This window comes from Macrotis lagotis, chromosome 1 (assembly GCF_037893015.1).
Source record: "Macrotis lagotis isolate mMagLag1 chromosome 1, bilby.v1.9.chrom.fasta, whole genome shotgun sequence".
In the NCBI taxonomy this organism is placed as follows: Eukaryota; Metazoa; Chordata; class Mammalia; order Peramelemorphia; family Peramelidae; genus Macrotis; species Macrotis lagotis.
This window is the reverse complement of record NC_133658.1, coordinates 580,099,522-580,123,505: the sequence shown is the minus strand read 5'-3', so window position 1 is coordinate 580,123,505 and position 23,984 is coordinate 580,099,522. Positions and strand designations below refer to the sequence as shown.

General features: G+C 39.8%; 1 protein-coding gene across 12 annotated transcripts in view; it reads right to left on the bottom strand.

The window, feature by feature from the left end:
• Positions 1-23,984, bottom strand: part of KALRN (kalirin RhoGEF kinase) — a 1,044,937-nt gene that overhangs the window by 113,487 nt on the left and 907,466 nt on the right. For 7 of the 12 annotated variants that reach the window (XM_074214684.1, XM_074214682.1, XM_074214681.1 and 4 more), the window contains 3 exons: positions 13,767-14,050; positions 12,758-12,862; positions 7,375-7,470 (listed from right to left, as the gene is read on the bottom strand). In XM_074214684.1, the coding sequence (XP_074070785.1) occupies positions 7,375-7,470; positions 12,758-12,862; positions 13,767-14,050 (485 nt within the window). The remainder of the gene's footprint in view (positions 1-7,374; positions 7,471-12,757; positions 12,863-13,766; positions 14,051-23,984) is intronic. The other 5 variants (XM_074214683.1, XM_074214690.1, XM_074214686.1 and 2 more) reach the window with 3 other exon arrangements.

Sequence of the window (23,984 nt, the reverse complement as noted above, 5' to 3'; positions counted from 1 at the left end):
GTAATCTCTACTGATCCTCAGTTGTTTCATCTGTAAAAAGGAAAGAGCACTTCTACTCTTCCATAAGAGGGCTGTTGTAAGGAACTATATTGGAAATCCTTAAAAGCTGCTCGTATACATATGAATCACTGCTACCGGGCAAATTTAGGTGAATTGGGCAAATTAAAGGGAAAAGAGGTAGAATGACCTAGTGAATAGAAAGGGTTGCTTTAAGAGCTAGAAAGCCCTGGGTTCAAGTTCTACCCCTGACACATACTAATTGTGCGATCAGGGACAAGCTACTTAATCTCTCAATGCCTCCAGGCAGACAAAGCTATGAGTTACAGAGGAATGGCAGACCTGCATTGGTGGAAGATATATCCATAAAGGGATTTCCCTAACTAATGAATTCATAGGCCCCAACCCAAAAAAGGAAGACAAAAAAAGGCTGGGGGAAGAAAGGAGTTTGTTTATCTTGAGATCAGGAAATTCTAACAGAATTGAAGTAGTTCAGTACTAATAAGAGGAGAAAAGATTACATTCCAGGCAGATCTAGGATGTAGGGCTTGAGAGAAAGGGCCTGAGAGTCCTGTATTCAAATCTAAGATCTACTCTTTTCTTTCTGGGCAGCTTTGGATAAATTACCTAGAGTTTCTTTCTCAGTCTCAATATCCTCCTTTGTAAAATGAAAGAGAAACTGTGATCCATGGCTCCTAGGAGAAAGTAAATGGGGTTCAGCTGCTAGTGCTGCACCCACTTTTCCTCTGAGTTATTTTTCTGATATTTTCAAATTAACATAGCTTCTAAAGACACATATCATTTGACATGATTTTGCTAGCTATTTAATGAGCCAATTCATATAGATACAGAGAAGAAAGTCAGGCATACCTACTTCTGTTTTCCTCCCATCTGTCAGTATTCTTTGGGAAGAAAAGCTTTTTCAAAGGGAGAAGATCAAGAGGACAAAAGAAGACTGGATACCTTTGCCAAAATAATTCAATGCAAACGCATTTATTGAACACCTACTATATGCAAGGATCTATACTAGATACTATGGGGGATACAAAGACAGATAAGACATAAGGCATGTTCTCAAGTTATTTATGATGTAAAAGGTTTTAGGAAGGAGAAGCTAGGTGGCATAATGGTTAGAGCATTGACTCTAGAGGCAGGAGAACCTAAGTTCAAATCTGGCACCAGACATTTACTAGCTGTGTGACCCTGGGCAAATCACTTAATCCGGATTACCTCCCAAAAAGGAGGCTGAAGATGGGGAAGCCATGTAACCAGAAGGAGAATGAGCTATATTCAAAAGAGAATTCCAAGCAAAATGCCTGAGAAATTTAAGGATGGAGAAATCTTTGGTACAATAGGACCTCATCAAAGAGGTGAATCTTATGTTATGCCTTGAAATAAGGGCAGGACTTGAAGAGACTATGATGGCCCAATTATCCTAGGCACTGGAGATGGAAATGGGCAAGATGAGAATGTGGAATGAAGAATTCTATGTGGCTAGAATGTAGAGGTCCATAAAAGAAGGATGGACAAGTAAGATTACAGTATTTAGGTCTGGAAGAGACCTTAATTGGCTCTATGCTCTACCTCATTATTCAAATGGAGAAACTGAGACCCACAGTGATCCACTGAGATGGATCAGTGGTTTGTCCAAGATTACACCTGCCATTGAAAGATACCTGGCCCAAGATATAAGACCATTCCCCAAGCACTGCCCCTTGCCCAACCTATCCAGAAGAGAATTTAAAAGGAAGCACAGACTCTTCTGGTCTCTTTTTTCTCTTCTTTGACTCTAGCAGGAGAGTTTTTCCTCATACTCTTTTTTAGGCCACATATAGCACCATGGGCTTCCCACATGCCATGTGGCTACACTAAGCCAAGTCTCCTGCCTGCCTCTGCCTCTCTCTCTCTCTCTCTCTCTCTCTCTCTCTCTCTCTCTCTCTCTCTCTCACACACACACACACACTCACTTTCACTCAAATTTTAACTAGCCTATTGTTAAAGTGGTTACTGATTTTCTAGGAGTTTTAACCAGTATATTTGTAATAATTTGCTAAGATAAAATCCTGAGCAGTTTTAACATCCCAGAGCATGTGTGAATTCATTGCCTTAGAGTGGCCCCCAAATTCCTATGCTTATGTGGGTACCCCAGATCCCATTGATGACTCCATTTGAGACAGTCCTGAGGGCGGCTAGGTGGCATGGTGGATAAAGCACCAGCCTTGGAGTCAGGAGTACCTGGGTTCAAATCCGGTCTCAGACAATAATTACCTAGCCCTGTGGCCTTGGGCAAACCACTTAACTCCATTTGCCTTGCAAAAACCTAAAAAAACAAACAAACAAAAAAAGAGACAGTCTTGAGACTGACTTGGGTCTGTATTGTTTCATCACATGATTCATAGACACTGTTGAGTCATTAGCAGAAACAAGAGTCAAATCTAGAATATGATTTTCTTGCCACAGTCCAGTTTTCTCTCCATTGGTTCAACGTCCATGTCAGAAAAGAGATGGTGGTGAGGAAGGGCAACTCCTGGAGTCCCAGATCAAAAGAAAAAAAAAGATACATGAGATTTCCATGAGAACTGGGATGCAGCCTGTATACTACCCTGAAAAATACAGAAACTCACAAGAGAACATGGTGGGATTTCTTAAGTGACCCACATAAAAATATTGCCTCTTGCTACTCTTACTACCTTTGAAAGAACAAAGAGTGTATGAGAATAACTTTCCTAGGTATTCTGCTACAAAGCCCCAAGTCATAGAACCCTAAAGGTAGAGAAGAGGGAGAGGTTATTTCATTCAAACCTTTCATTTTACAGATCTGAAAACTAAGGCCTGGGGCAGACAAATGCCTTACCCAAAGTCACAAAGGGGAGAGGGAGAGTTGAGATTAGAACTTGATTCTCCTGATGCTCAGGTGAAGGGTCTTTCTGCTATAAGATAGCACTCCCTCTTCTCACATTGATTGTGTGATCTTGGGTAAATCATTTCCCTTCCCTAAGGCTCAGTTTCTTAAAATGAATGGGGTCCTGTGGACTCAATGGTTTCTGAGATCCTCCCTCCCAATCATTCATATATATATATTAAGCACCTGTGACAAGCACTATTTAGAAAGAAAGAGAAACAAATGGTAATGTCTATATTGTCAAGGAGTTAAAAATTCTTAGGGGGAACCATAGAATATGCTCATCAGTAGTAGGGAAGTAGGTGGAAAAATGGTTTCTCATTCTCCAGATGGTGTTGCAGTTAGGAAGGCTCTTTTTTATCTTAACAAACCAAAACATTTCAGACAGAAACAAGTAGGTGGGAAGAAATCCCCCAAACAGGCCTGATATCTGCAAACAGGGACTCTGGAAAACAGGTGAGGAAGATGCTGCAGGGAAGATTTTTAAACTGAAGCACACTTCTTCCTTAGAAGAGAAGTCTAACAGCCTGTTGGTGGTATAGGACACAGAGAACTGGACCTGGAGACAGGTCCCCCATCAAAGTAAGTCACATAGTCAAGTTAATGACCATTTATGTGATTTTTAGATGCCAGTTTTTGCAAATAGAAGCAATTAATATCAAATGACTTACATTCTAATGGGGAAAGTCAACACTTAAAAGGGATCTGAAAATTGAAAAAAAAATGGGGATAGGAGGAGAGCTGCAGAGTGAAAAAATTGGGGAGGATTGGTCTGGACCTTTCTTCAAAATGAAGGTCATGGAAGGAATTCACCAAAAGGAGAAAGGGGCTATAGGAGAAGTAAAGTCTATAATGATGGCATAGCAAATACTCGATAAGTGGTCTTTTGTGTTCATTTATTCATTCATTTATTCATTTCCCCAGTATTGGTACTGACCCTTCTGTTGGTAGCAAGATATATTGGAAAGAAGAATCTACCTGGAATTAGTTGAGTTTGAAGTTTGATTCCACATCTGACACTTTCTTGTTGTATAATCCTAGAAATTCATCTTCTCTTAGTCTTATCTGTCAAATAAGAGGGTGAGACCTGATGACCTTTAAAGTCCCTTCCATCTCTAAATTGATCATCTGATGATGGACGAGTTACTTGCTGATATTAACCACCAGATAATTTTTAAAGCTCAAAAGCTGAACCAAGATTCTATCTTCCTAAGGAACCCTCTATGTTTGAGGTTAGAAATCCAATCAAGTTTGATTTCCCACAGAGTTCTCTTGCTATGTCAGGAGGTCAGATAAAAAGATTTCAGACTAAGGGTTTGGCAGTGTTCTTTGAACAAAACAAACCATTGAGAAAAGCCAAGAGAGGCAGAGGAAAACCAGGCCAAGCCAAGTCAAACCCCTTGCTAGAGATGGCATCAGTCCTACCTGGTTCTTTCATGTAATGCATGTACCCTGGCCTATATAAGCTGAAGAACTGATAAGAGGTGAGATGAGTTAGGAACTCCTGTGAAGGCCTATGAGTAGGTGAGAGGCAATCATTGCTGCTCTAGACTCCACTCCTTCATGGTGGGTGAAATGTGGGTATATCTGAGTAGAAGAAAAGGAGCAAGAAAGAAAGTCACCCTCCCCTTTTAAACTATGCCTGATAGTAACAATAATAAGATAGGACCTGGACCTGTGATTTCATATATATAGGAATTCTCAAATGAAAAAAATCTCTACCAATGGTGTTTTCTCTGCAAATGGTAGAGTATCAGAGAGCTGTCTGGAGCACTGAGAGATTAAATGACTTGCCCAGGGTCACACAATCAGTAGGTGTCAGGGTAACACTTGAACACAGGTCTTTCTGGTTCCAAATAACAATACAGATAATAATCATAGCTGATATTTATGTAGCAATTTAAGATTTGTATAGTTTTTTCCTTATGTTCTTCTATTCATTTCTTACAAAAATTCTGTGAAGATGATTTAGGAATGTGCTGCAGCTAATTGATATTTGCTTACAGGGGCTGATTGTTAAATTTTCAGTGTGAGCATTAGACTTTGTAATTGGTCAAATGATACAAATCAGAGCTTGATTTGTTTTGATGCCTGACTAAACTTAAGAAAATGTTAATAACACCGGCATTGACTTTTAGGTTACCCTGTCTGATCATTCCCATTTTACAGATCAGGAAACAGAAACTCAAAGATTAAATGATATGAACAAGTTCACACAGAGCTAGCAAATGTTAAAAGTGAAATTTGAACCTTGGTGTCACCTGACTCCAAGCAGAGTCCTCTTTTCCACTCTACTTTGTTTCCAACTGAAGATCCAGAGCAAATACTGGAGGAATGAATAAAGGAACAACTGAACAAAAAGGCATTTATAAAGTATTTGCCATTTGCCAGGCACCATGCCAATCATTGGGAATACAATTTCCCATACACAGTATGGTGAATAATTCCCTAAAATCAAAGAAGAAAGCATTTTGCTGTTCATAAAGATTTGATGATGGCAGGATTTTGTAGTCTCTATCCTGGAGAACTCACTGGAGATGAGCCGGGGCTACTCTCCTCATCAACATAGCTCCAACCTCCTTCCTTTTCTAGGAGCTGGGTAAGAATGGATTCCTGAAATAGTCCAATCACATGCTTAATAAGTGTACTAGTAAGCTTAGAAGAAAGAGAGCCCCCTCTGGAAACGTTCAGCTGGACAAACATCAGCAACAGATCAAAATAGGCAAGCAGATTTTGAACAAATCATATTTGTTGAATGCCTAGCACCAGCAAGATGGTTTATAGGTGCTCTGGGAGAGGCAGAGATGTTTAATACATAGCGCTCCCTCAGGAAGCTTGCAGTCTATTTGTAGTTGACAAGTTCCTGTGAAAGCTTAGAAAAATCAAAGCAGTAATTCAACAGAGCCATTAGAAGAGATGTTACTAGGTCATTCATGACTCCTTGTCATATGAAATATGGAAAGGAAAGCATTCTAGGTATTCATGGAAGAGAAAGGAAGGATGGGGAGAAGTCAGCAATGACTCCTTTTGAGAAGAAGCGAATTTTGTACTCAGAGCAGTCCCTAGCTCCTGCTTAAAAACAGAAGGTTGGCAGGAAAATGGAAAGTCTTTGAGAGGATTTGAGGAGCCACCAGGAGAAGATCATTCAGGTTCCATTTGGAGCCCACTACCTCCCAAGGAAATAACTCTATTTTAGAGCTAAGCAGCATCTTACTCTTAGGACTTTCAAATAGGAGGTGGGGAAAGGAAGAAGGGAATAGTCTCAGTGATATTCATTTGTCATTTTTTAAATATATCTACAATATATTGGAAAGCATGTTTAGAGGAAAATGAAGAAGGAACACTTTATGGGGCTAGAACTAAGTTCAGGTGAATGTTCTAAGCCCTTGGTCAGCACCATTCCATGGGCAGATGCTCAAATGTCATGAGCCCTTTTACACTGTTGTCCCTTCTCCCTATTACACTGTCTTTTGCACAAAGAAATGATATTACTGACAGATCATCAGTGCCACATACTTGGACTTATTTTTCCAGTAGTAGAGCTGTATCTCCACTGAGCCACCCCCACAGACACTGGCCTATTCCTTTTTGTCACCAACTGCTTCCATTTGTGAGGCGTCCCAGTCCGGGCTGGAAAGCAGCCTGTGGTTCCAGAACAAAACCAAGTGATGTTAACTGGCCCTGGCAGGAATCAAACCTAGAGCCCTGGCCTTATCAGCAGTGCTCCAAGCCCATCCAAAGAGACTTCTCAAAGCTTCAGAAGAACCCACTTGCAGAGAGTTATGTCCCCTGTGATATTTTTCATCATTAATCTGTTCTATCCCCCAGTCAGAGGAGAGAGAGAGAGAGAGAGAGAGAGAGAGAGAGAGAGAGAGAGAGAGAGAGAGAAAGGGACGGGAGGGGTGGAGTGGAGGAGAAAGAGGGGGAGTAGGAGAAGAAGAAACAAAGAAGAGGAAAGAAGAAAGATGGCTCCAGAATCTAGTCAGTTTGTTGGAGCTAAGGGGCTGGGGATCCAGGGATGACACTAGTGGAACAATAGAGAGGGACAAAGGTAAACAGGAGACAATGAAGGAATCCTAGAGGGGGTGGGGTGGGGAGAGTAGAGATATAGAGAAGGAAGTGGGGAGAGAGTGATAAGGAGAGGAAAGTTGGAGAAAGGGAAGGGGGGGGAAAGGGTAGAGATAGGAAAATAATGAAGGAGGAGAAGAGAGGGAGAGAGAGAGAGGATGGGGGGGCTAGAGATGAAAGGGGAGGGGAGGAAGGAATGGGGGAAGAACTGGAGAGAAGCAAAGGAAGGGGATGAGAGGAAGAGAGATGGAGAGGGGGAAAGAGGCCAAGGGATTAGAGGAGAGGAGGAAAGGGAGAGGAAGACACACACATACACTCTGTGTGCATGCATACATGCATACACACACACACACATACATACACACACACACCCCTTTCAGCTCTGATTCCAGGACTCCCCCACTTACCAGTTTACTTTTGACCAATTTTTCTATTGCACTGACAAGGTCCGCAGCAGTGGGCACATCAGCAGAGCCCTGCCGGGCAGCTAGCAAAGAGGAGGACTGCAAGACAGTGGGTGGCAAAGGAAAAGCAAATTAGCAAGAAACGAGGAAGAGCAATTAAGAAGGAAGGGGTAGGGCTGCACTTTGGAAGGGAAAGGGACAGGGGAGAAAAGAGCAAGCCACATACAGACCACATAGCACAGCATGGGAATAGGTCTCTGCCCAATTCATAGGTCAGGGGAGTTTGACAGCAGCTTCCTCAGTCAATCAGCAACAGCAAAAAAAGAAAGCAAGGAATAGAATCTCCTCTCCATCCCCAAAACAGGGCTCCAGCAGGAGTAAGGGGAGGTGAGTTATACCGGAAATAAAGGAGGGTGGCTCCTACTGCCTGTCACTAGGAGCTGAACTCCTTTGGTGGGCAATAAACCCTGTGATTGCAGGGAGAAAAGAGCAACAGGAATTTTGTCCCCATTGCCTCAGCAGCCTGGAATTCTGGGGCTGCATTCACCCTGATCTGAGGCAGGGAAAGGAACACCAATTCTGAAGTCATAGGACCTGTATTCAAATCTCACTTTGGATACTTACTCTCTATGTGACATCTGATAATCTTGGCCTGAGTTTCCTGCTCTGTCAAATGAAGGGTTTGGGATAGATGACCACTGAAGTTTCTTTCAGATCTAGACCTAACATCTGATCTGATGGACTACACTAAACAATCAGAGATAGACATTGGTGGAACTAAATCATGGATGCCATCTACCTCCCTCCTCTGTCTTTTGTTCCCACTGTCCCTCCATAGAGGGTGATGGCTAAAATTCCTGTCTTCTTATTGGCTTCCAGACAGAGAAGAAATTATATTAGTGGCTCTCTATGGAAGGCATAATATGATACAGATTGGTCTAGACATACTGCAAAATAGTAAAAAGATATAGTGAGTAAATTGGGATGGGGAACCCCAAGATGAAGAAAATCCCTCTACTAGTTCATGGCAGCCCCTCTATGACACATAACTCTTACAGGTGTTTCTTAGAACTCTGGGAGTTTGGCCAGATGTAAATCCAGGCCTTCCTGGCTCTGTTCTCTGTATCCATTGTGCCCTGCTGCCCTCATCAACAAATCCTGTACATTTGAATGAAAGAGGACATAGCTATGCTTCTGTTTTTCAATACCTAGAACTGGGCTTCATTGGGTAAAAAAGTACAAGCTATGTACTTGGGAAAGTAAGTTTTCTTCCTGGCGACATTTGAGGGCTCACACAGGGACAGAAGAGGAAATGAGCTTGGAAATGGAGATAAAACCAGACTGTGGACCAGACCATGGAATGACAGCCTTAACAATCATGTTCGGTAGCTTGAACTTTCTCATGCAACTGGAGTCAGTAAAATTTTCTCTTCAGGGGACTAATATGAGCGAAGCAGAACTTAGCTGTTTTTTTTTCTCATAAAAATGAATCTAGAAGTAGAGTTTCAAATGTATGGGAGGGGTTGGCAGCGAAGATGCAGGAAGGGATCAAAGGAGTCTAGGTGAGAGGTGACCTGAGGCTGAATTAGGGTGGTAGCAACAAAAGGGGAAACAAGGATGAGAAGGAAAAACAATTCTAGCAACCCAGACTTATTGACTGTTTAGTTCTGTGGAAGTGAAGAAAAGGTTGGGGGTAGAGGGAGCAGAAAAGGAAGGAATGCAGGAAAATCCTCAGGCCCTTTTTGCAGCAATCTCCAGTAACATGAAAAGCACCTAGGGTTTGCCTGGAGAGAAGTACCTTGCAAAGTGTTCTGTGTGCAAACACAGTCCCAGAGTGAGCTGGGATGTTGCACAAGCAGAAATCAATTATCATCTGGCAGAACTGGGGTCTGTTTTCCTAGCTCCCAAGTTCCATTTGTCCCCAGCTGACTTATCTGTCAGACTTTGGAGATCTGCATTCCCTATTTTTATTTTCAAAAGCATAAAACTTGGAGGCCTTTTTATCACATCCCCAATACATCTCTCTGACATTCAGTTCTGAAGGGGGTAGGAGTGGGAAGAAAACTAAGGTGGCATCTATTCATTAAGTTTGAGCTTTGAGAAGAAAAGTCTGACTTTTTTTGGGGGGGGGGTTGGCAAGGCAATGGGGTTAAGTGACTTGTCCAAGGTCACACAGCTAGGCATTGTGTCTGAGATCAAATTTGAACTCAGATCCTCCTGACTCCAGGACTGCTGCTCTATCCACTGCACCATCTAGCTGTCCCAAAGTCTAACTTTTATTAGCAGTGCATCTTTTCCTATGCCAGATATCTCCCAGGGCCCCCAGGGAGAATAAAGGAAGGTAGCAACACCTATTGGGGGGTGGAGTGAGGAATGTTTGATTGTGGCAGGCAAGCTGAGCTCATGACCACCTCATTCCTCAGCTACAGGAAAGGGTAGCACAAAATCATTGCTATGTTTAAAAAAAATGTACCTTTGGAGCAGCTAGGTGGTGCTGGAGACAGGAGGATCTGAGTTCAAATCCAACCTCAGACACTTAATAAGCTAACTGTGTGACCTTAGGCAAGACACTTAACCCCATTGCCTTGTAAAAACCAAAAAGAAAAGAAAAGAAAATGTATCTTCATCATCTTTTTCACTAAGGTGGGGAAACAGAGTGGAATATTACAGATATTATTGGATATAGTTGATGGTTGGTTTTGTTAAAATGTCTTTATTTTCCTCTTTTATTCTTTATTTTTGAAGGGTGGTGGGGAAGGAGGGAGGGATATATTGGGGGAAAGTATTTTAAAACAAAAGACATCAATAAAATATCTTTTAAAATAAAAAATAAACACATGCAAAGAAATCTGTTGTATCTGGTTATTATTTCAGTAGTCTGGAGAAACTCACTATCCTAAGGGACTCCTGCTCTCACTGAGGGAGAACATATGCTTTTTATCTTATTTCTATTTATGTTTGAGAAGAGAGAATTAACTGGTGTGTGTGTGTGTGTGTGTGTGTGTGTGTGTGTGTGTGTGTGTGTGTATGTGTGTGTGTGTATTTCTTACACTTTATTTAGAATGATCCTGAGGCCTATACCACCTAAAACTACTCCATTTTTCATCTTTTTCCCCCCCAAAATGAAACTAAAAATGTCAGAAGACCCTAAAACCTGTGGATGCCTGGAGCCCATGTTACCCTCTTAGAAAGGAGTCACCCAAATTTTTTTCATTAGGGTTGAAGGGAAGGATAGAATTTCAGTTCCTGGTCAAATATTACCTAGAAACAAAACATCCTTTTGTCCCAAAGAGGAAATCAGAAAGAGTTTAGGCCAGTGAACTTTAGGTCTCTTATGCAAGCTGGTAGCTAATTGCAGAGAGATGTCTGGGGTGGAAGATAATGGGACATTAATGCTGATACTATCTATTACTGTTTATAGAACATTTTACAAGGACCAGTCTTTGGAAAGGTCAGAGCAAAGCAAGTCATGTCAGTGGGAGTTCAAGGAATAGAGCAAAAAAAGAAATATTTTTGCCTGAGGATGGGGAAATCAGGTATCACTTTAATCTCCATCACATACATTTTATCCCCACCACCCCTTAATCCTTGGTCAGATAATTCCTGAGTAGAGAAACACTTGTGCATTACCTGGAACATGGTTCCCCCTGTTTAGAACAAGGGTGACTAGGGGGCTTCTATTTGAGCAATGGAAAATAACACAGATAAACTTAGATGACAGACAGAAAAAAAAATCAAAGCAAGGATGGAAACCCAAAAGATGTTTGTTAATAAACCCAAGATGATTCATTTGAACTAGGTCCAAGTGCCTGACTGAGGGGTTTCCTTCTAAGACATAGCCCCAGTAAAGGTGGGAAGCTACCAAGTAGTCATGAAGATAGGATGTCTGGGGTACAAGGAGAACCAAGAACAATGGCAGAGCAAATAAAGTTGTATAACAGTGAAACAATGAAATGAAAGTAAAAAACCCCAAAAAAGCAAAAATCAAGTGTCAGTATCCTATTTCAGGGTCCCCTAGGACCCAATGCTTCTCTCCCAGAAGTCAGGGTTCTAGAAGCCTGATTATAATAATTGAGAGACACATAAAAAAAATCAATGTAGCAACTATAACTTGAAGCTATTAAGTAAAAGAACAAGCAATGAGAAAAACAAGTCAAGTTACCCAGAGGCTAAGTGGATTCTAATGAACCTGTACTTCCAGCCACCTCAAGTCTCAGCAACTGGAAATGGCTAAGTCACTTGATGCAAAGAGGAGCCCGAAAAGTAGACGCTGACCTATCTGCTATCATTAAGACTTTGTTATCTGAATGGGCTCATTAATTATGCAAAAATGAAGATTCTTGGGGAGAGGGGGAATTCTTCTTTAAAATATTAAAATTTTCCATTTTTGAATCAACATCACTATCCTAATGCATCCTTGGCTTAATACTAGAAGGATCTGGTATGTTAATTGATGAAGAAATTAAAAAAATGATTAACTTTGACATGTTCGCTATATTACATATTCACTATAATTTCTTCTATGTGTGTAAACCTACTTGAAATACAATTAACAAGTAGATGTCATTATTTTATTTTGAAATTAAAATATTGATTCTATAATCTTTATTTTATTTGCCTTGTGAATTTTTTTAAAAGCACTACATTAATTAATACTCTTTGATCCTTTGAGATATTCTTAAATTCTGGTCCTTTTATTAACTACCCTCTCTAACCCCACCACATCTTCTTGAAAAGAGAACTTAGGGTTTGGACTAGGAAATAGACCATCATGGAATGAAATATAATTAGCTACTTCTAGGTTGTGCAAGGCCATGTGCATCCCAACTTGGCTTTCCTTGGAGTTTAATGCTCCAGAGCAGTGGTGTCAAATTCAAATAGAAATGTGGCTACCCAATCATTTATAAGAACCCTTGTGGGCTACATATTGACCTAGAAAATCACACATGTTTATATATTTCTTTTTTTATTAATACATCAACACATTGAAATTAGATAGTAACTATATTTTAATCTGGTTTGGGCCATATTCAAGAGTTTGCGTACCACATTTGGGCCTCAAATTTGATACCTCTGCTTGAGAGGGTTCGTTTTAATTTCAGTTGCTGTTGCTGACATCTAGAAATATCACCCTTTGGTTACAGAAAAAGATGATAAAGATTTATCTGAAGAATACACACCATGGGATGTCAACTCAGTGCTCTCTTACTTCGTTAGCCAAGAGACTACAACCAAGCCTACAACCAATACATGTATAACCTGATCCTATCATGGGCAGGACCTAGAATGGTCACAGTTTACACTTAAAGGTGGGAAAAAGATGCTACAAGCAAACATCACAAAGGAAACTGCTCCATCATGCATGGAGGTAGTCAAGAGAACCTACCATTTCATCCTGTGTGGGGTCATTGTCAAAGATTTTCATTGGAGGAGGAAGTGGTGTATGGGACTCTTCATCTGGCTCATCTTCACCCCAACCTTTCTTGCTCTTCTACAACCAAGAAAATGCCATTAATCATGGAATCATAGTAGCATGCATCTAGAGCTTAGTACAAAGCCTAGTACATAGTAAATACTAAACTATCTAATTTCTCTATACAAGTAGAAGGGTCATTAAGGTCACCTAGTAAGACACAACCCTTGCAACCCCCACCCCCCACCCCCACCACACACACACATACTCTGTTTTTACCAATGAGGAAACTGAGATTTAGGGAAGTTAAGTGACTTTACCAATATCACAGAAGTGCTTAAGTGTTAGAAACGGAACTTGAATCCAAGCCTTCTGTCTCCACACTTCCGAATTCACACTTCCTTAGCCTTTCTACTGTGCCATGATGCCCACAACTTTATCTGAACAGAGTATCCTTGGTCTGATATTTTGTAAAATATAAACTACAGGAACAGTTGAAAATTGAGGTACTACCTGAATTTATTCTATCTCTCCTGCTCTCTAAAAAAGTCATTGTGTATTCCTTATGCCTTGGTAAATATAACCAACTGTTTCAGCCTTACTCTAGATGACTGGAGGTTGTTTAGCTGTATTCTAGATGAGAAGGACATCAGATTAAATGGTGGCTTTCTCTTCTAGTTCAATTTCAGTTTTAGTAAGTCTCTGTCTGCTTAGTCCTTCAGGTATACATGATTCCCCTTTTAGTGAATGCTAAGTATAATAATTAGGACTTTCAGAAAATCTGAAAGATTTGGATTTTCTTAACCCAAAGGAGAAGGTTACAGAGGAGGTGTTGAAACTGGCCAAGCACCTGAAAAATTCATGAAAGAGATGGTAAAAGAGGAATGAAGGTTTGACCAAGAAAGACCCACAATCCATCTCACTCCCTTCCCCATCAGGGAGTCATTTTCCTGGAGGATCTTAGGACCGACAAGATAAGTACCTCATCAGCACTGTCCCCCTGTGGGGTGGTTTCATCGCCAGTCTTGGGGGAGCCCAGATCAAAACTTTTCCGACCATCTCGTACTTTCTTTTGTTTTTTGATGTTGCTCTCAGCTTTGCCGCTGTTAAGCCTGCGCACAGGACTGGTCAGCCATTTCTTGAGGGTGTTGGTGGAACGTTTGGGACCTGGAGAGCTCTGGATGGAGTTTAAGGAAGACTGAGGTTGGAGATTGGCCACAGACTCTGACTTGCCACCATTTTCACCTGAAGACCCCGAGTAAGCATCTGCAGGGAGACAGTGGGGAAAGGGACAAAAGATGCAAACAACGATCAAGCAGGCCAACAGAACCAGTTACAATCCCTAAAACAAACCAAGCACATTCTCAGGATGCCTGGCTACTCAGCAGGGTCTCTCCAGGGGCTTAGACCACAGCTACAATAATCCTAAGGTTATCTTAGATAAAAACAAGACCAGTCTTTTGTGGTATAGTGAAAAGAGTAAAGAATTTGGAGTTTGAATTCTACCAGTGCCCCTTGTAAGCATATGAAGCTCAATCATTTCATAAGGGAAAATCATTTAGTCTCTTTAGACCTCAGTTTCCTCATTTGTAAAATGAGGCATTTGCATGTGCCATCCAAGAATCCTTTGAGCTCTAAATATATGATTCTATGATTTCTTTCTTGTCTATTCCCACTTCTTCTGCTCCTATTCCTGATGCACTTATTTTCTTCAAGGAAGAGTCTTATATTGTTCCAAATACCTCATAGTGCAATGGTTTTCAACCACTTCTGTACCAGGCAACACTTAAGATATTTTACAGCTAAATAAATTATTATCCTCACCTCTCTACTCAATGTATTGATGGAAGAGATTGTATCATAGAGAACCGTTAAATAGTTTTTATTTTCTTATATGTCATGTGATTTGGTGATCTCCTTCCCTTAGGATGCCAAGTCTTACCTGATATTAAAATGAGTACATGGAACCAATTGCATGGAACTGATTTGCAACAAGGCTGGGAGGGTGCTCTGCTGTGGAATACAGCATGGAGGACTGTCTTGGTTGGTATCCCTTTAAGGGAAGAGTTAAGGTACTATTTGGAAAGTTCCTTTGTGTGTGTGTGTGTGTGTGTGTGTGTTGACATTATTTTCTGGGTCTTTGGGGTGGGGAGAACTCCTGCTGTACATGGGGACAAGAGATAAACATCTCTACGGGCCAGTTGTAGGAACCAGAGATTCTCTGCTATCTTCCTAATGATAATCTGCAGACACTTTCCATTCACCAACCTCCTGGGCTATCACGTGTTTCTCTGAAATTTCAGCCTTAAAAACCCAGTTTTATCAACACACATAGTTTCACCAAAACCCAAGGTCTCAGCATTGTTCACTTTGCCTGTGCTGATAAGCACTGCTAAGGATATGCTATCCAAGTTCTCTGTTCCATGGCACATCACAGCCTAGGTGGAAGATTCAAGTCTTTCATTCATTCTTTGATTGTAGCCCCACCCTCACCCCTACTCTATTCCCAGTCTTTTTCTTCTTTGTCCTATTTATTTCCACTGAGATAATTTCTATACAAAATAAATTTTGTGAACTCTGAGGGGGACTTCTTTCCTTTCAAATTTGGAGAAACTCAAACTTTGAGTTCTATATTACATACCATGGAGAGCCTGTCTCTGTCACTTTCTATTTGTGTGACCTTTATGGACTTTATCTGTAATATGAAGAGTTGAACTAGATGGATTGTAAGGTCCTTTAGAGCTCAAAATTGGTGGTACTAGGATGCAATTCAAGCTTGATTGTATATCAGAAAACTTAAGATTTGGAAGTTACTAGTAAAGATTAGTTTAGGAGAGTGGTCAAGCTATTCCAGACATAGAGTATGCTCAAAATCCTCCAGTAGTTCACTTCTTGAAACACAACTTCTTGAGTTACAGTATTCACTTTTTTTTTACATGCTATGCTTCAACCAAGCTGGACCAGTTATTCCCAAATAGCATACAATTTTTTATTACTCTTAGGCATTAACTCAGACTCTTCCTGTGCTTGGAATGCATTCCCTCCCACATCTCCACTTGGATTTTTTCTTCAAGATCATCTCAGGAACTGCAGCTTCCATGAAGCCTTGCCTGATTTTTCATCCCACCACCCCAACATTTCCTTTCTCTCTCCCTCTCCTCTTCTTCTATAATTCTTTCTTTTCTTCTTTTCCTCCCTCCCTCCACTTCCTCTCCTCCTTCCATCTCTCTTACTTCCTCCTTTCAACTCCATTCCTTCCTTCTTCCCTCCTCTCTTCTTCCCTTTCCTCTCTTCCTTCCCCTCCCTTGCCTCTCTTCCTTCCTTTTATCTTTCCCTTCCCAATTCCCTTCCCTTCCTTCCTCTCCTTATCTCACCCAGGCTGAAGTACCTCACTCAAGGTTTCAAGTCCAGTGCTAATTGGTACAGAAACTTAATTTAACCTACTCCATTTGTCTAACCTGGTTCAATTTGCCCCTTCTTAAGTAAACTAATACCCCTCTTTCCCATTCCCTGAATGTACCATATAGAACTCCTGACCTCAGGTGATTGGCCAGTCCCACCTTCCCACAGTAACAAGGATTATAGGTGTTCACCTCCATAAGGAACCATTACATTTCTGGTAACATCTTGTTTGGCCTTCTCCTTTGTATATCCTGCCTTTCATTTTATTGATTATATGTTTATCCTGCATGAGACAGTCCTTGCTTCTAAGAAGCTTATAGTATTGTTTTCCATTTTTATATCTTTCACATGGCCAGTATAGAATAATTGACTCATTAAATGGAATTGCATGACAGGCACTAATGTTCTTGTTTGTGAATGTAGTTAGAAGGACTTTGTACATGGGGCAAACAGTTTTTTGTACTTTTTTCTGCACTTGTTCTTCATTTCTTATCCCTGAACTTGAAATAGAAAAGGACTTTAGAGATCATCTAGACTAACATCCATCCCCCTTAGGAATTTGATGTTCAGTCATTTCAGTAGTATCTGACTCCCATTTGAGGTTTTCTTGCTAAAGATACTGAAGGGGTTTGCCATTTCCTTCACCAACTCATTTTACAGATGAGGAAACCAAGGCAGAGTTAATGACTTCCCAGGGTCACATAGCTAAGTAAGAGTCTGAGGTTGGATTTGAACCCAGGAATTCTTGTCTCTAGTCCCTGAACTCTATCCATTGTTTTTTCTAACTGCCTCCCCTTACCTTTCCCCAATTAGGAAGGAAGGTACCCAAATCATCAGTCAGCCAACAAGCATGTAAATAATTATTACGTTTCAGACCCTGGGATAAGTCAAGTGATTCAAATAAAGGCAAAAAACATCCCTCAAAACCTTTAAATTCTAATGGAGGAGACAGTATGTTAATAAGTAAATACATACATAAAGCTACAGAGGAAATGGAAAGGAGTCCAAAAGGGGAAGCATTAGTAGCTAGGAGAAAAGGGAAAGTCCTCCCATAGAAGGTGGGCTTTGGGGTGAGCCTTGAAGGAAGCCAGAGAGGCTAAAAGGTAGAAATGGGAACAGAATGATAGCTGAGTCCAAGACTCCCCTCCAAAAGAAATCTTCTAGCACTTTTTGGAGTCCTTCATACCCCTAAAAGGGAGGGCTTAGAAATTTAAGATTCCCCAAAAAAGTACCTTAGAATCTAATCTTTATTTTATAGATGAGGAAATTCACTCCCAGGGAGATGTAGTGACTCATAGAGTCAAGATTTAAGCCTAATCCAGTGATGCTTACAACTATACCATGGGACCCTAAAGTTCACCTTGGCAGGGAGAAGCAGGAAGTGGGAGGGAGGTGATGAAATTTGTTTAAAGTGTTTATATTTTCCTAACACTGTGAAGGGGGGGGGAGAAGCAAATTAATGAGAATTTACAATTCTCCTGAAATCTATGCTAGATTACAATGTTTCATAAACTAGATTTAATTAATGTATATTATAAACACTAACTATAAAACTTTAATTCCTAAACATCCCATGAGATAACCATAACCATAACCATTACCATCAATATTATACATAAAAAGGATATTTATAGAATAAAATATCTTAAATAATTCACTCTATAAAAAATTTTAGAATATTAAGAATAAGAAAAAGAATAGCTAACATTTAAGGAGTGCTTTAAAGTTGACAAAGCATACTTTCTCAATGAAACTTCATTTTCCAAAGAGAATACAAGGCTAAATGAGGAACAAAAGCTATAAAGAGAGTTTGACTTGAAAGGAGGAGGAGGAGGAGGAGGAGAATCCAAACAGAACTCTCCAAAAGTAGGGTTGTCTTTAATAAACTCATTTTTTTCCTAACTTTCCAATTATTGTTCAGAGTTGGTCATCTAGACTTGAAATCTGGACATCATCCTTGACTTTTTATTCTCTCTTACCCCTTATGACCAATTTGTTATCAAGATCCTGTCAATTCTCTCTTCATAACCTCTCTCAATCAAACCAACTCTCCTCTGATATTGCCATCATTGTGGTAAAGGCCTTCATCCCCTTTCATCAGGACTACTGTAATTGTCTGATGCTTGGCCTCCTTGCCTCAAATCATGCCCCATTCAGTCTATCATCTACTCACTTATCAAATTGCTCTTCTTTAATTCTAAGTCTGACCATGTTACTTCCCTAAATAATAAAATTCTTGTGGTTCCTTATTGCTTCCAGGGTCAAATTTAAACTCTTTCATAACCATGTCCGTTCTTATCTTTCCAACCTTCTTACACCTTATTCTTCTCCATGGACTCTGGCACCCTTGCTGTTCCTCCAAAAAGATACTCCATCTCCTAAATTTATACCTTAATTCCTGGGTGGCTGTCCCATTCTTGGAATTCTTTTCCTTCTTCATCCCTCCTCTCCTTTCCTCTTGTCTTCCTTCAATTCCCAGTTCAAATCTCACCTTCTCCAAGAAGTTTTTCTTAAACCCCAATCTTGCCAGTGCCTACCCCCCGCTGATTAACTCCAAATTATCTAGTATATTTCTTATTTTTATCTAGCTATACATGGTGTCTCCCCTATTAGAATATGAACATGGGAGCTCTTCAGTATGAAACATGCTATTCACCTCCAGATATAGAGATGATAGACTCAAGAGTGCGGAGACATATCTCTGTATATATATATATACACACACACAACACACACATTTATGCATACAGACATATATGGTTACATATATATATATATGTAAAAACACACACATAAAGTCAGTGTTGGAAATTTTTGTGCTTGCCTATTTATGTTTGTAAACATAAATACGATTTGTGAGTTTTGTTTTCTTCCTTTCTCTAAGAGGGGATAAGTTGAGAAAAAAGAAATGAAATTGAATTTAACTTTTTTTTAAATATGTGAGTTCTTTGAGAAGGTCTATTTTTTGTCTTGATAAACTCAGTGTTTCGTCACAGTGCCTGCTTAAAACTTGTTAATAACTTTCTTGTTAACCTGATGACTTGATTAGTGGGTCTCTACTAATGGACTGTTGGATACTTTTTGAGTATGCTACAGAGGGGGTTATTTTCATGTCTAGAGATGGACCACCTGACCTCTGAGGTCTCTTCCAGTTCAGATTCTGTGATGCAATAGCATCAAAGAGATAAATGCTCCAGCTTAGATTTCATACAAAGTCTTACTGGCCTTTCTCCATTATTTCAATTAGTGAGATTTTAATAGATTTGAGTGAATACTGTCACTAGCACTAAACCTGGAGTCAGGAAGACTTGACCTTTGACAGGGACTAGCTGTGCAACCCTGGGAAAGGCATTTAACCCTTTTCAGTCTCAGTCTCAGTCTTGTTTTACTCTTCTATAAAATGTGGATAAGAATAACATCTAACTCCCAGGGTTGTTTTGAAGATGAAATGAGATATAATGCTGGGTTAACTTTAAAATACTATAAAATCTTTGTAAACTTCATACTTTGAGTACTGATAGGATATTCAATGAAAAGAATTGCTTTGTACATTCAAGAACACTGATATTCCAGTGCTGGGCTGTGTCCACAAGTCACCTGGAGGGATTTCCAAAATCAAACCTGGGAAAACACCTTTCCTAACCAAGTATAAATGTACTAGACTAGAGGCCAAGGGTCAAGATTCCACCCTTTGACATGGCTATTGACTGTGCCCCACCAACTTTCCTTCCAATGGGAAAACACAGAATCTGATGAAGAGTGAAGTAAGCAAAACTAGGAAAACAATATACACAATGATGACAACAACATAATCAGAAAGACTAAAACTCACAAAACTAAATGTGTTACAAAATGTACTTCCTTTGAGGTAGGGAGCCTATGGCCAGGGAATATTGCATACAGTGTTAGACATAATCTGGATGTGGTACAGATGATATTATTCTCTTTTTAAAATCTTTCTCAAATGAAATGGATTTCTGGATAGAGGGAGGAGAGATAGCTGAGGAAATGAATGAAATATAAAAACAAGAAGATAGCAATAAAAAATTATACTGAAATGAAAGAAAAAATTTACTTCCATAATTTAACCTCTTTAATTTAGTAGTAATTGTAATAATAGCTAGCATTTAAATAATACATTATTATTTTCAAAGTGTTTCACTTATATTAACCCCTCGGGTGGAAAGCAGATGGCAAAACTTCTGAGACCTTCTTTGGGAATAGTTATTTAAGTATACCTTCTAGCTAGTCTGCAAAGCCAAAGAGAAGGGAAAAGATCTTTCTTAAACTATGTCTCCTCCATGGCCTACGAAGTTGCTCTGCACACAGTGGGTATTCAAAGAAGTTTAAACTAAAATCAGCAAGAAGCAACATCAATATCATGGTGGATAGAGAGCCTTCTTCAAACACATGAAGGTCTGTGTTCAAACTCTACCTATGACCCAGATGGGCCATGAGACCCTGGCCAGGTCACTTAAAATCTCAGTGATTGAGGTGACTTTCTAAGACTAGAAGTTTCAGAGAAGAGATAACCTAAATTGGTAGAAGTATGCCAATGAAATTACAGAACTAGTCAAAAAAAAAAAGAAATAACAGAAGATTCAAAGCATTACTGAAATCTAGAAAAAAAAAATCTCATCTGCCTCCTCATTCATCAACAGAGCCTTCTGTGCTATTGAAGAAAGAAACTAACTGGGTCAGTCATGATTGGCTTTTCTCTAGAGCCCAGTAGAGAGTCTCTACTGTGGGATCTTTAGATCTATAAATATTTGCTAACTAGTTAAATGACCAAGCTCTAGGCCTTGGACTTTAAGGGAGCTCTGTTGGAGATCTTTCAGAATTTGAAAAATTATATTGACTTTTGACACAGCTGGTATCTTTTCTGCCATCTATTTCCATTATTCTCAGCTTTAATTGGATTTCATTTTTATTCCATAAAATAACAGGTAAAAGTTGCAGAGAGATGAAGTTATAGCAGAAGACATCCTAACAATTAGAGCCATCCAAAGGTGGAATGGGTGCCTCTTGAGGAAGTAATTTGAAAGTCTCCAAGAGACTGGATAACCATTTTTTGGCTATGGTTTAATGGGAATTCTGGATTTTTTCATGTGTGAGTTGGAATGTATAGCCCCTGGGGTTTCTGCTAACTTGGATTCTGTTACACAGTAGCATCAGAGAGAGATGTTCTAAGTTGGACTTTTTCCTTAAGATCACATAGGTCTTCCCACATTACTTCAAGTAGTGAAATTTTAGTAGAGTATTAAGATAGGATAACTACTCAAATTAGATTTTAATTCTTCCATACCCCCCTCAAAATATCAGCTTCACATTATAGAACTCTAGAATATTCTAATGGAATACCTTCCATTGCCAATATGCTTATTTTGAAGATAGAAAAAGTGACCTTTCCATGGATACAGGATTGGGGTCAGCCCCCAGGCTTCCAGAGTTCTATTCATTTAACATTGACTCAGAACCTACCTACAGGAAAGACAAGGCTGTAAGCAATGGGGGACATACAATCAAAATAAAGAAGAATACATAGTACCTGATTCAAGGAAATTGAAAAAGAAGTAGAGGGAGATTGGTGAGTCCATTTTGTTAAGAGTTTATTCAGCATGCAAGAGGCTACATAAGAGGCCATGTTATGAAAAAGTAGATTAGAGCCAAACTGTAGAGGGTCTTGAATGTCAGGGTAAGTAGTTTAGACCTTTATCTTGTGGAGAGTAGGGAGTGACTGAATCGTTTTTGAATAGGATAGTGATAGAATCAGATCTGACTATTGGGCAATGAGAAACTGGATCTGTGATTTCAACTGCCATAGGTCAAAGGAGGTTGGTAATTCCTCTTCAATTCATAGTCTTATTGCCTAGAACACTATTGATAAATTCAAAGTGCCACTAAACCAGACAAAAAGATCCAAACTACTATGTTTATTATGTTTCTAGTTTTCTTGTTAAATAGTTTCCAATTTACATTTTAATCTAGTTCAGGCCAGACCTAGAGCACTGAGGAGAAATGACTAACCAGGATCACATAGTCAGGAAGTATCCCAGTTGGGACTAGAACCCAGGTTTTCCTGGTTTTGAGCTCAGCATTTACTGTGTAATCCTGCCTCTCCATGGATGTGATGGAGTAGATACTAGTAGAGAAGATATTTCACAGTCTTTACAGGCTATGCTGTCTCTATTAAAGGATGCCTGGAAATTGCCTGCTACAAATGTTCCTGCCATCACTGTTAGTTAGTTGGTTTCACATACCAGTTGGAATAATTTTATTCCCTGGGGGTCCTTTTTGTGATTATTCTAAGATGTACTACATAAACTATTCAGCTATCTTTATATACTCTGAATGTTTTTCAGAAAACAAACCCATTTTCCCACTTACTCATCACTATATACAGAAAACAAAAATTTCCAGCAGAAAAACGCATTTGAATCTGTTCCCTTCCCCTCTAGATACATTCTCAGGGAAATAGATTCAGTCATGAAGCAAATTTTACAATGAAGAGAACACCAAGAAAATACTGAAGAGTTCACAGTTCTTCCCAATTCTACATAGCCTTTTAGTTATTACCACAATGTTATAATATAATAAAAGCAAATTCTGAGGAAGTCAGGAATGCATTTCTAGAGTTAAGGACATGGATTCCGATTGTCTTGGCCTTGGCCTAGAAATGCCCCCTGTTTGGACCTCGATTTCCTCATTTATGGAAATTATAGGGCTGGATTAGTTGACCTCTACAGTCCCTTCCAAATATGATATCCTAAGAGTTTAATGATAGTATAATACACTCACCCAAGGTGTATCATTCATTGATCATGGGAACAGAGAGATACTAATAAAATGCCAGACATTTTGACTCTATTCTTTTTAGCTGTCATTGGTGCCACCATTAACTCCATCTGCTATTTTAAAAATCTTGGAATCCCTCTTCCCTCACTTCATTCATTCATCTAATCAGTTATTAAGTTGTGTTAATTCCATCTCCTCCACTTCCCATCTTGTGCCAAATACCTAAATGAGAGTTCTTCAGTCACTTGCTTCTCTTTCTCTTTCAGTGTTGGACCTGATCTCACAGAGGCAAGAGAAGATGGAGCAAGAACCCCCTTCATCTTTTTTTTTTTTTTTTTTTTGGCTAGGCGATGGGGTTAAGTGGCTTGCCCAAGGCCACACAGCTAGGTAATTATTAAGTGTCTGAGGCTGCATTTGAACTCAGGTACTCCTGACTCCAGGGCTGGTGCTCTATCCACTGTGATACCCAGCTGCCCCCCCCCCCAAAGTCCACTATAACATTCTGGCATTGGTAGCAGATTGTTTCTTGGATTGGATGGATTGAATAATCTTCCCACATATCAAAGGATTATGGGGCTTTGGTTTTAGCCCAGATTAAATTTCTCTAATTTTCCAGTTCTTTCTCATTCAGGACCTTCCTAAATCTCTGTTGACTCTTCCAGAACAAAGAGATTGTTCTTTCTCCCCTCCCAGGTCAGGATTCCCTTTGGGGAAAGAGAAAGTGAAATGATGTTTTCAAATAACTAACATCAGAGCCTCCTATCATTCCCAGTTTTCACTGTGGGCACATCCCATTGGAGCCAGGATCATAGGGAGGATATCTTGTAGGTCTGTGCTCCCCCAGATAAGCCCTCTCTAAACATTGGCTCATTATCATGACACCTAATTCTTTCACTTAGAGGTCCCTTAGGAGTTCAGCCCTGGAAAGTTCAACTAGTCTAAATTGCTTCAAATTATGCTCCAGTCAGGACAGAAGGCCCTGTTCTTTTCCTCAAAGCAATAA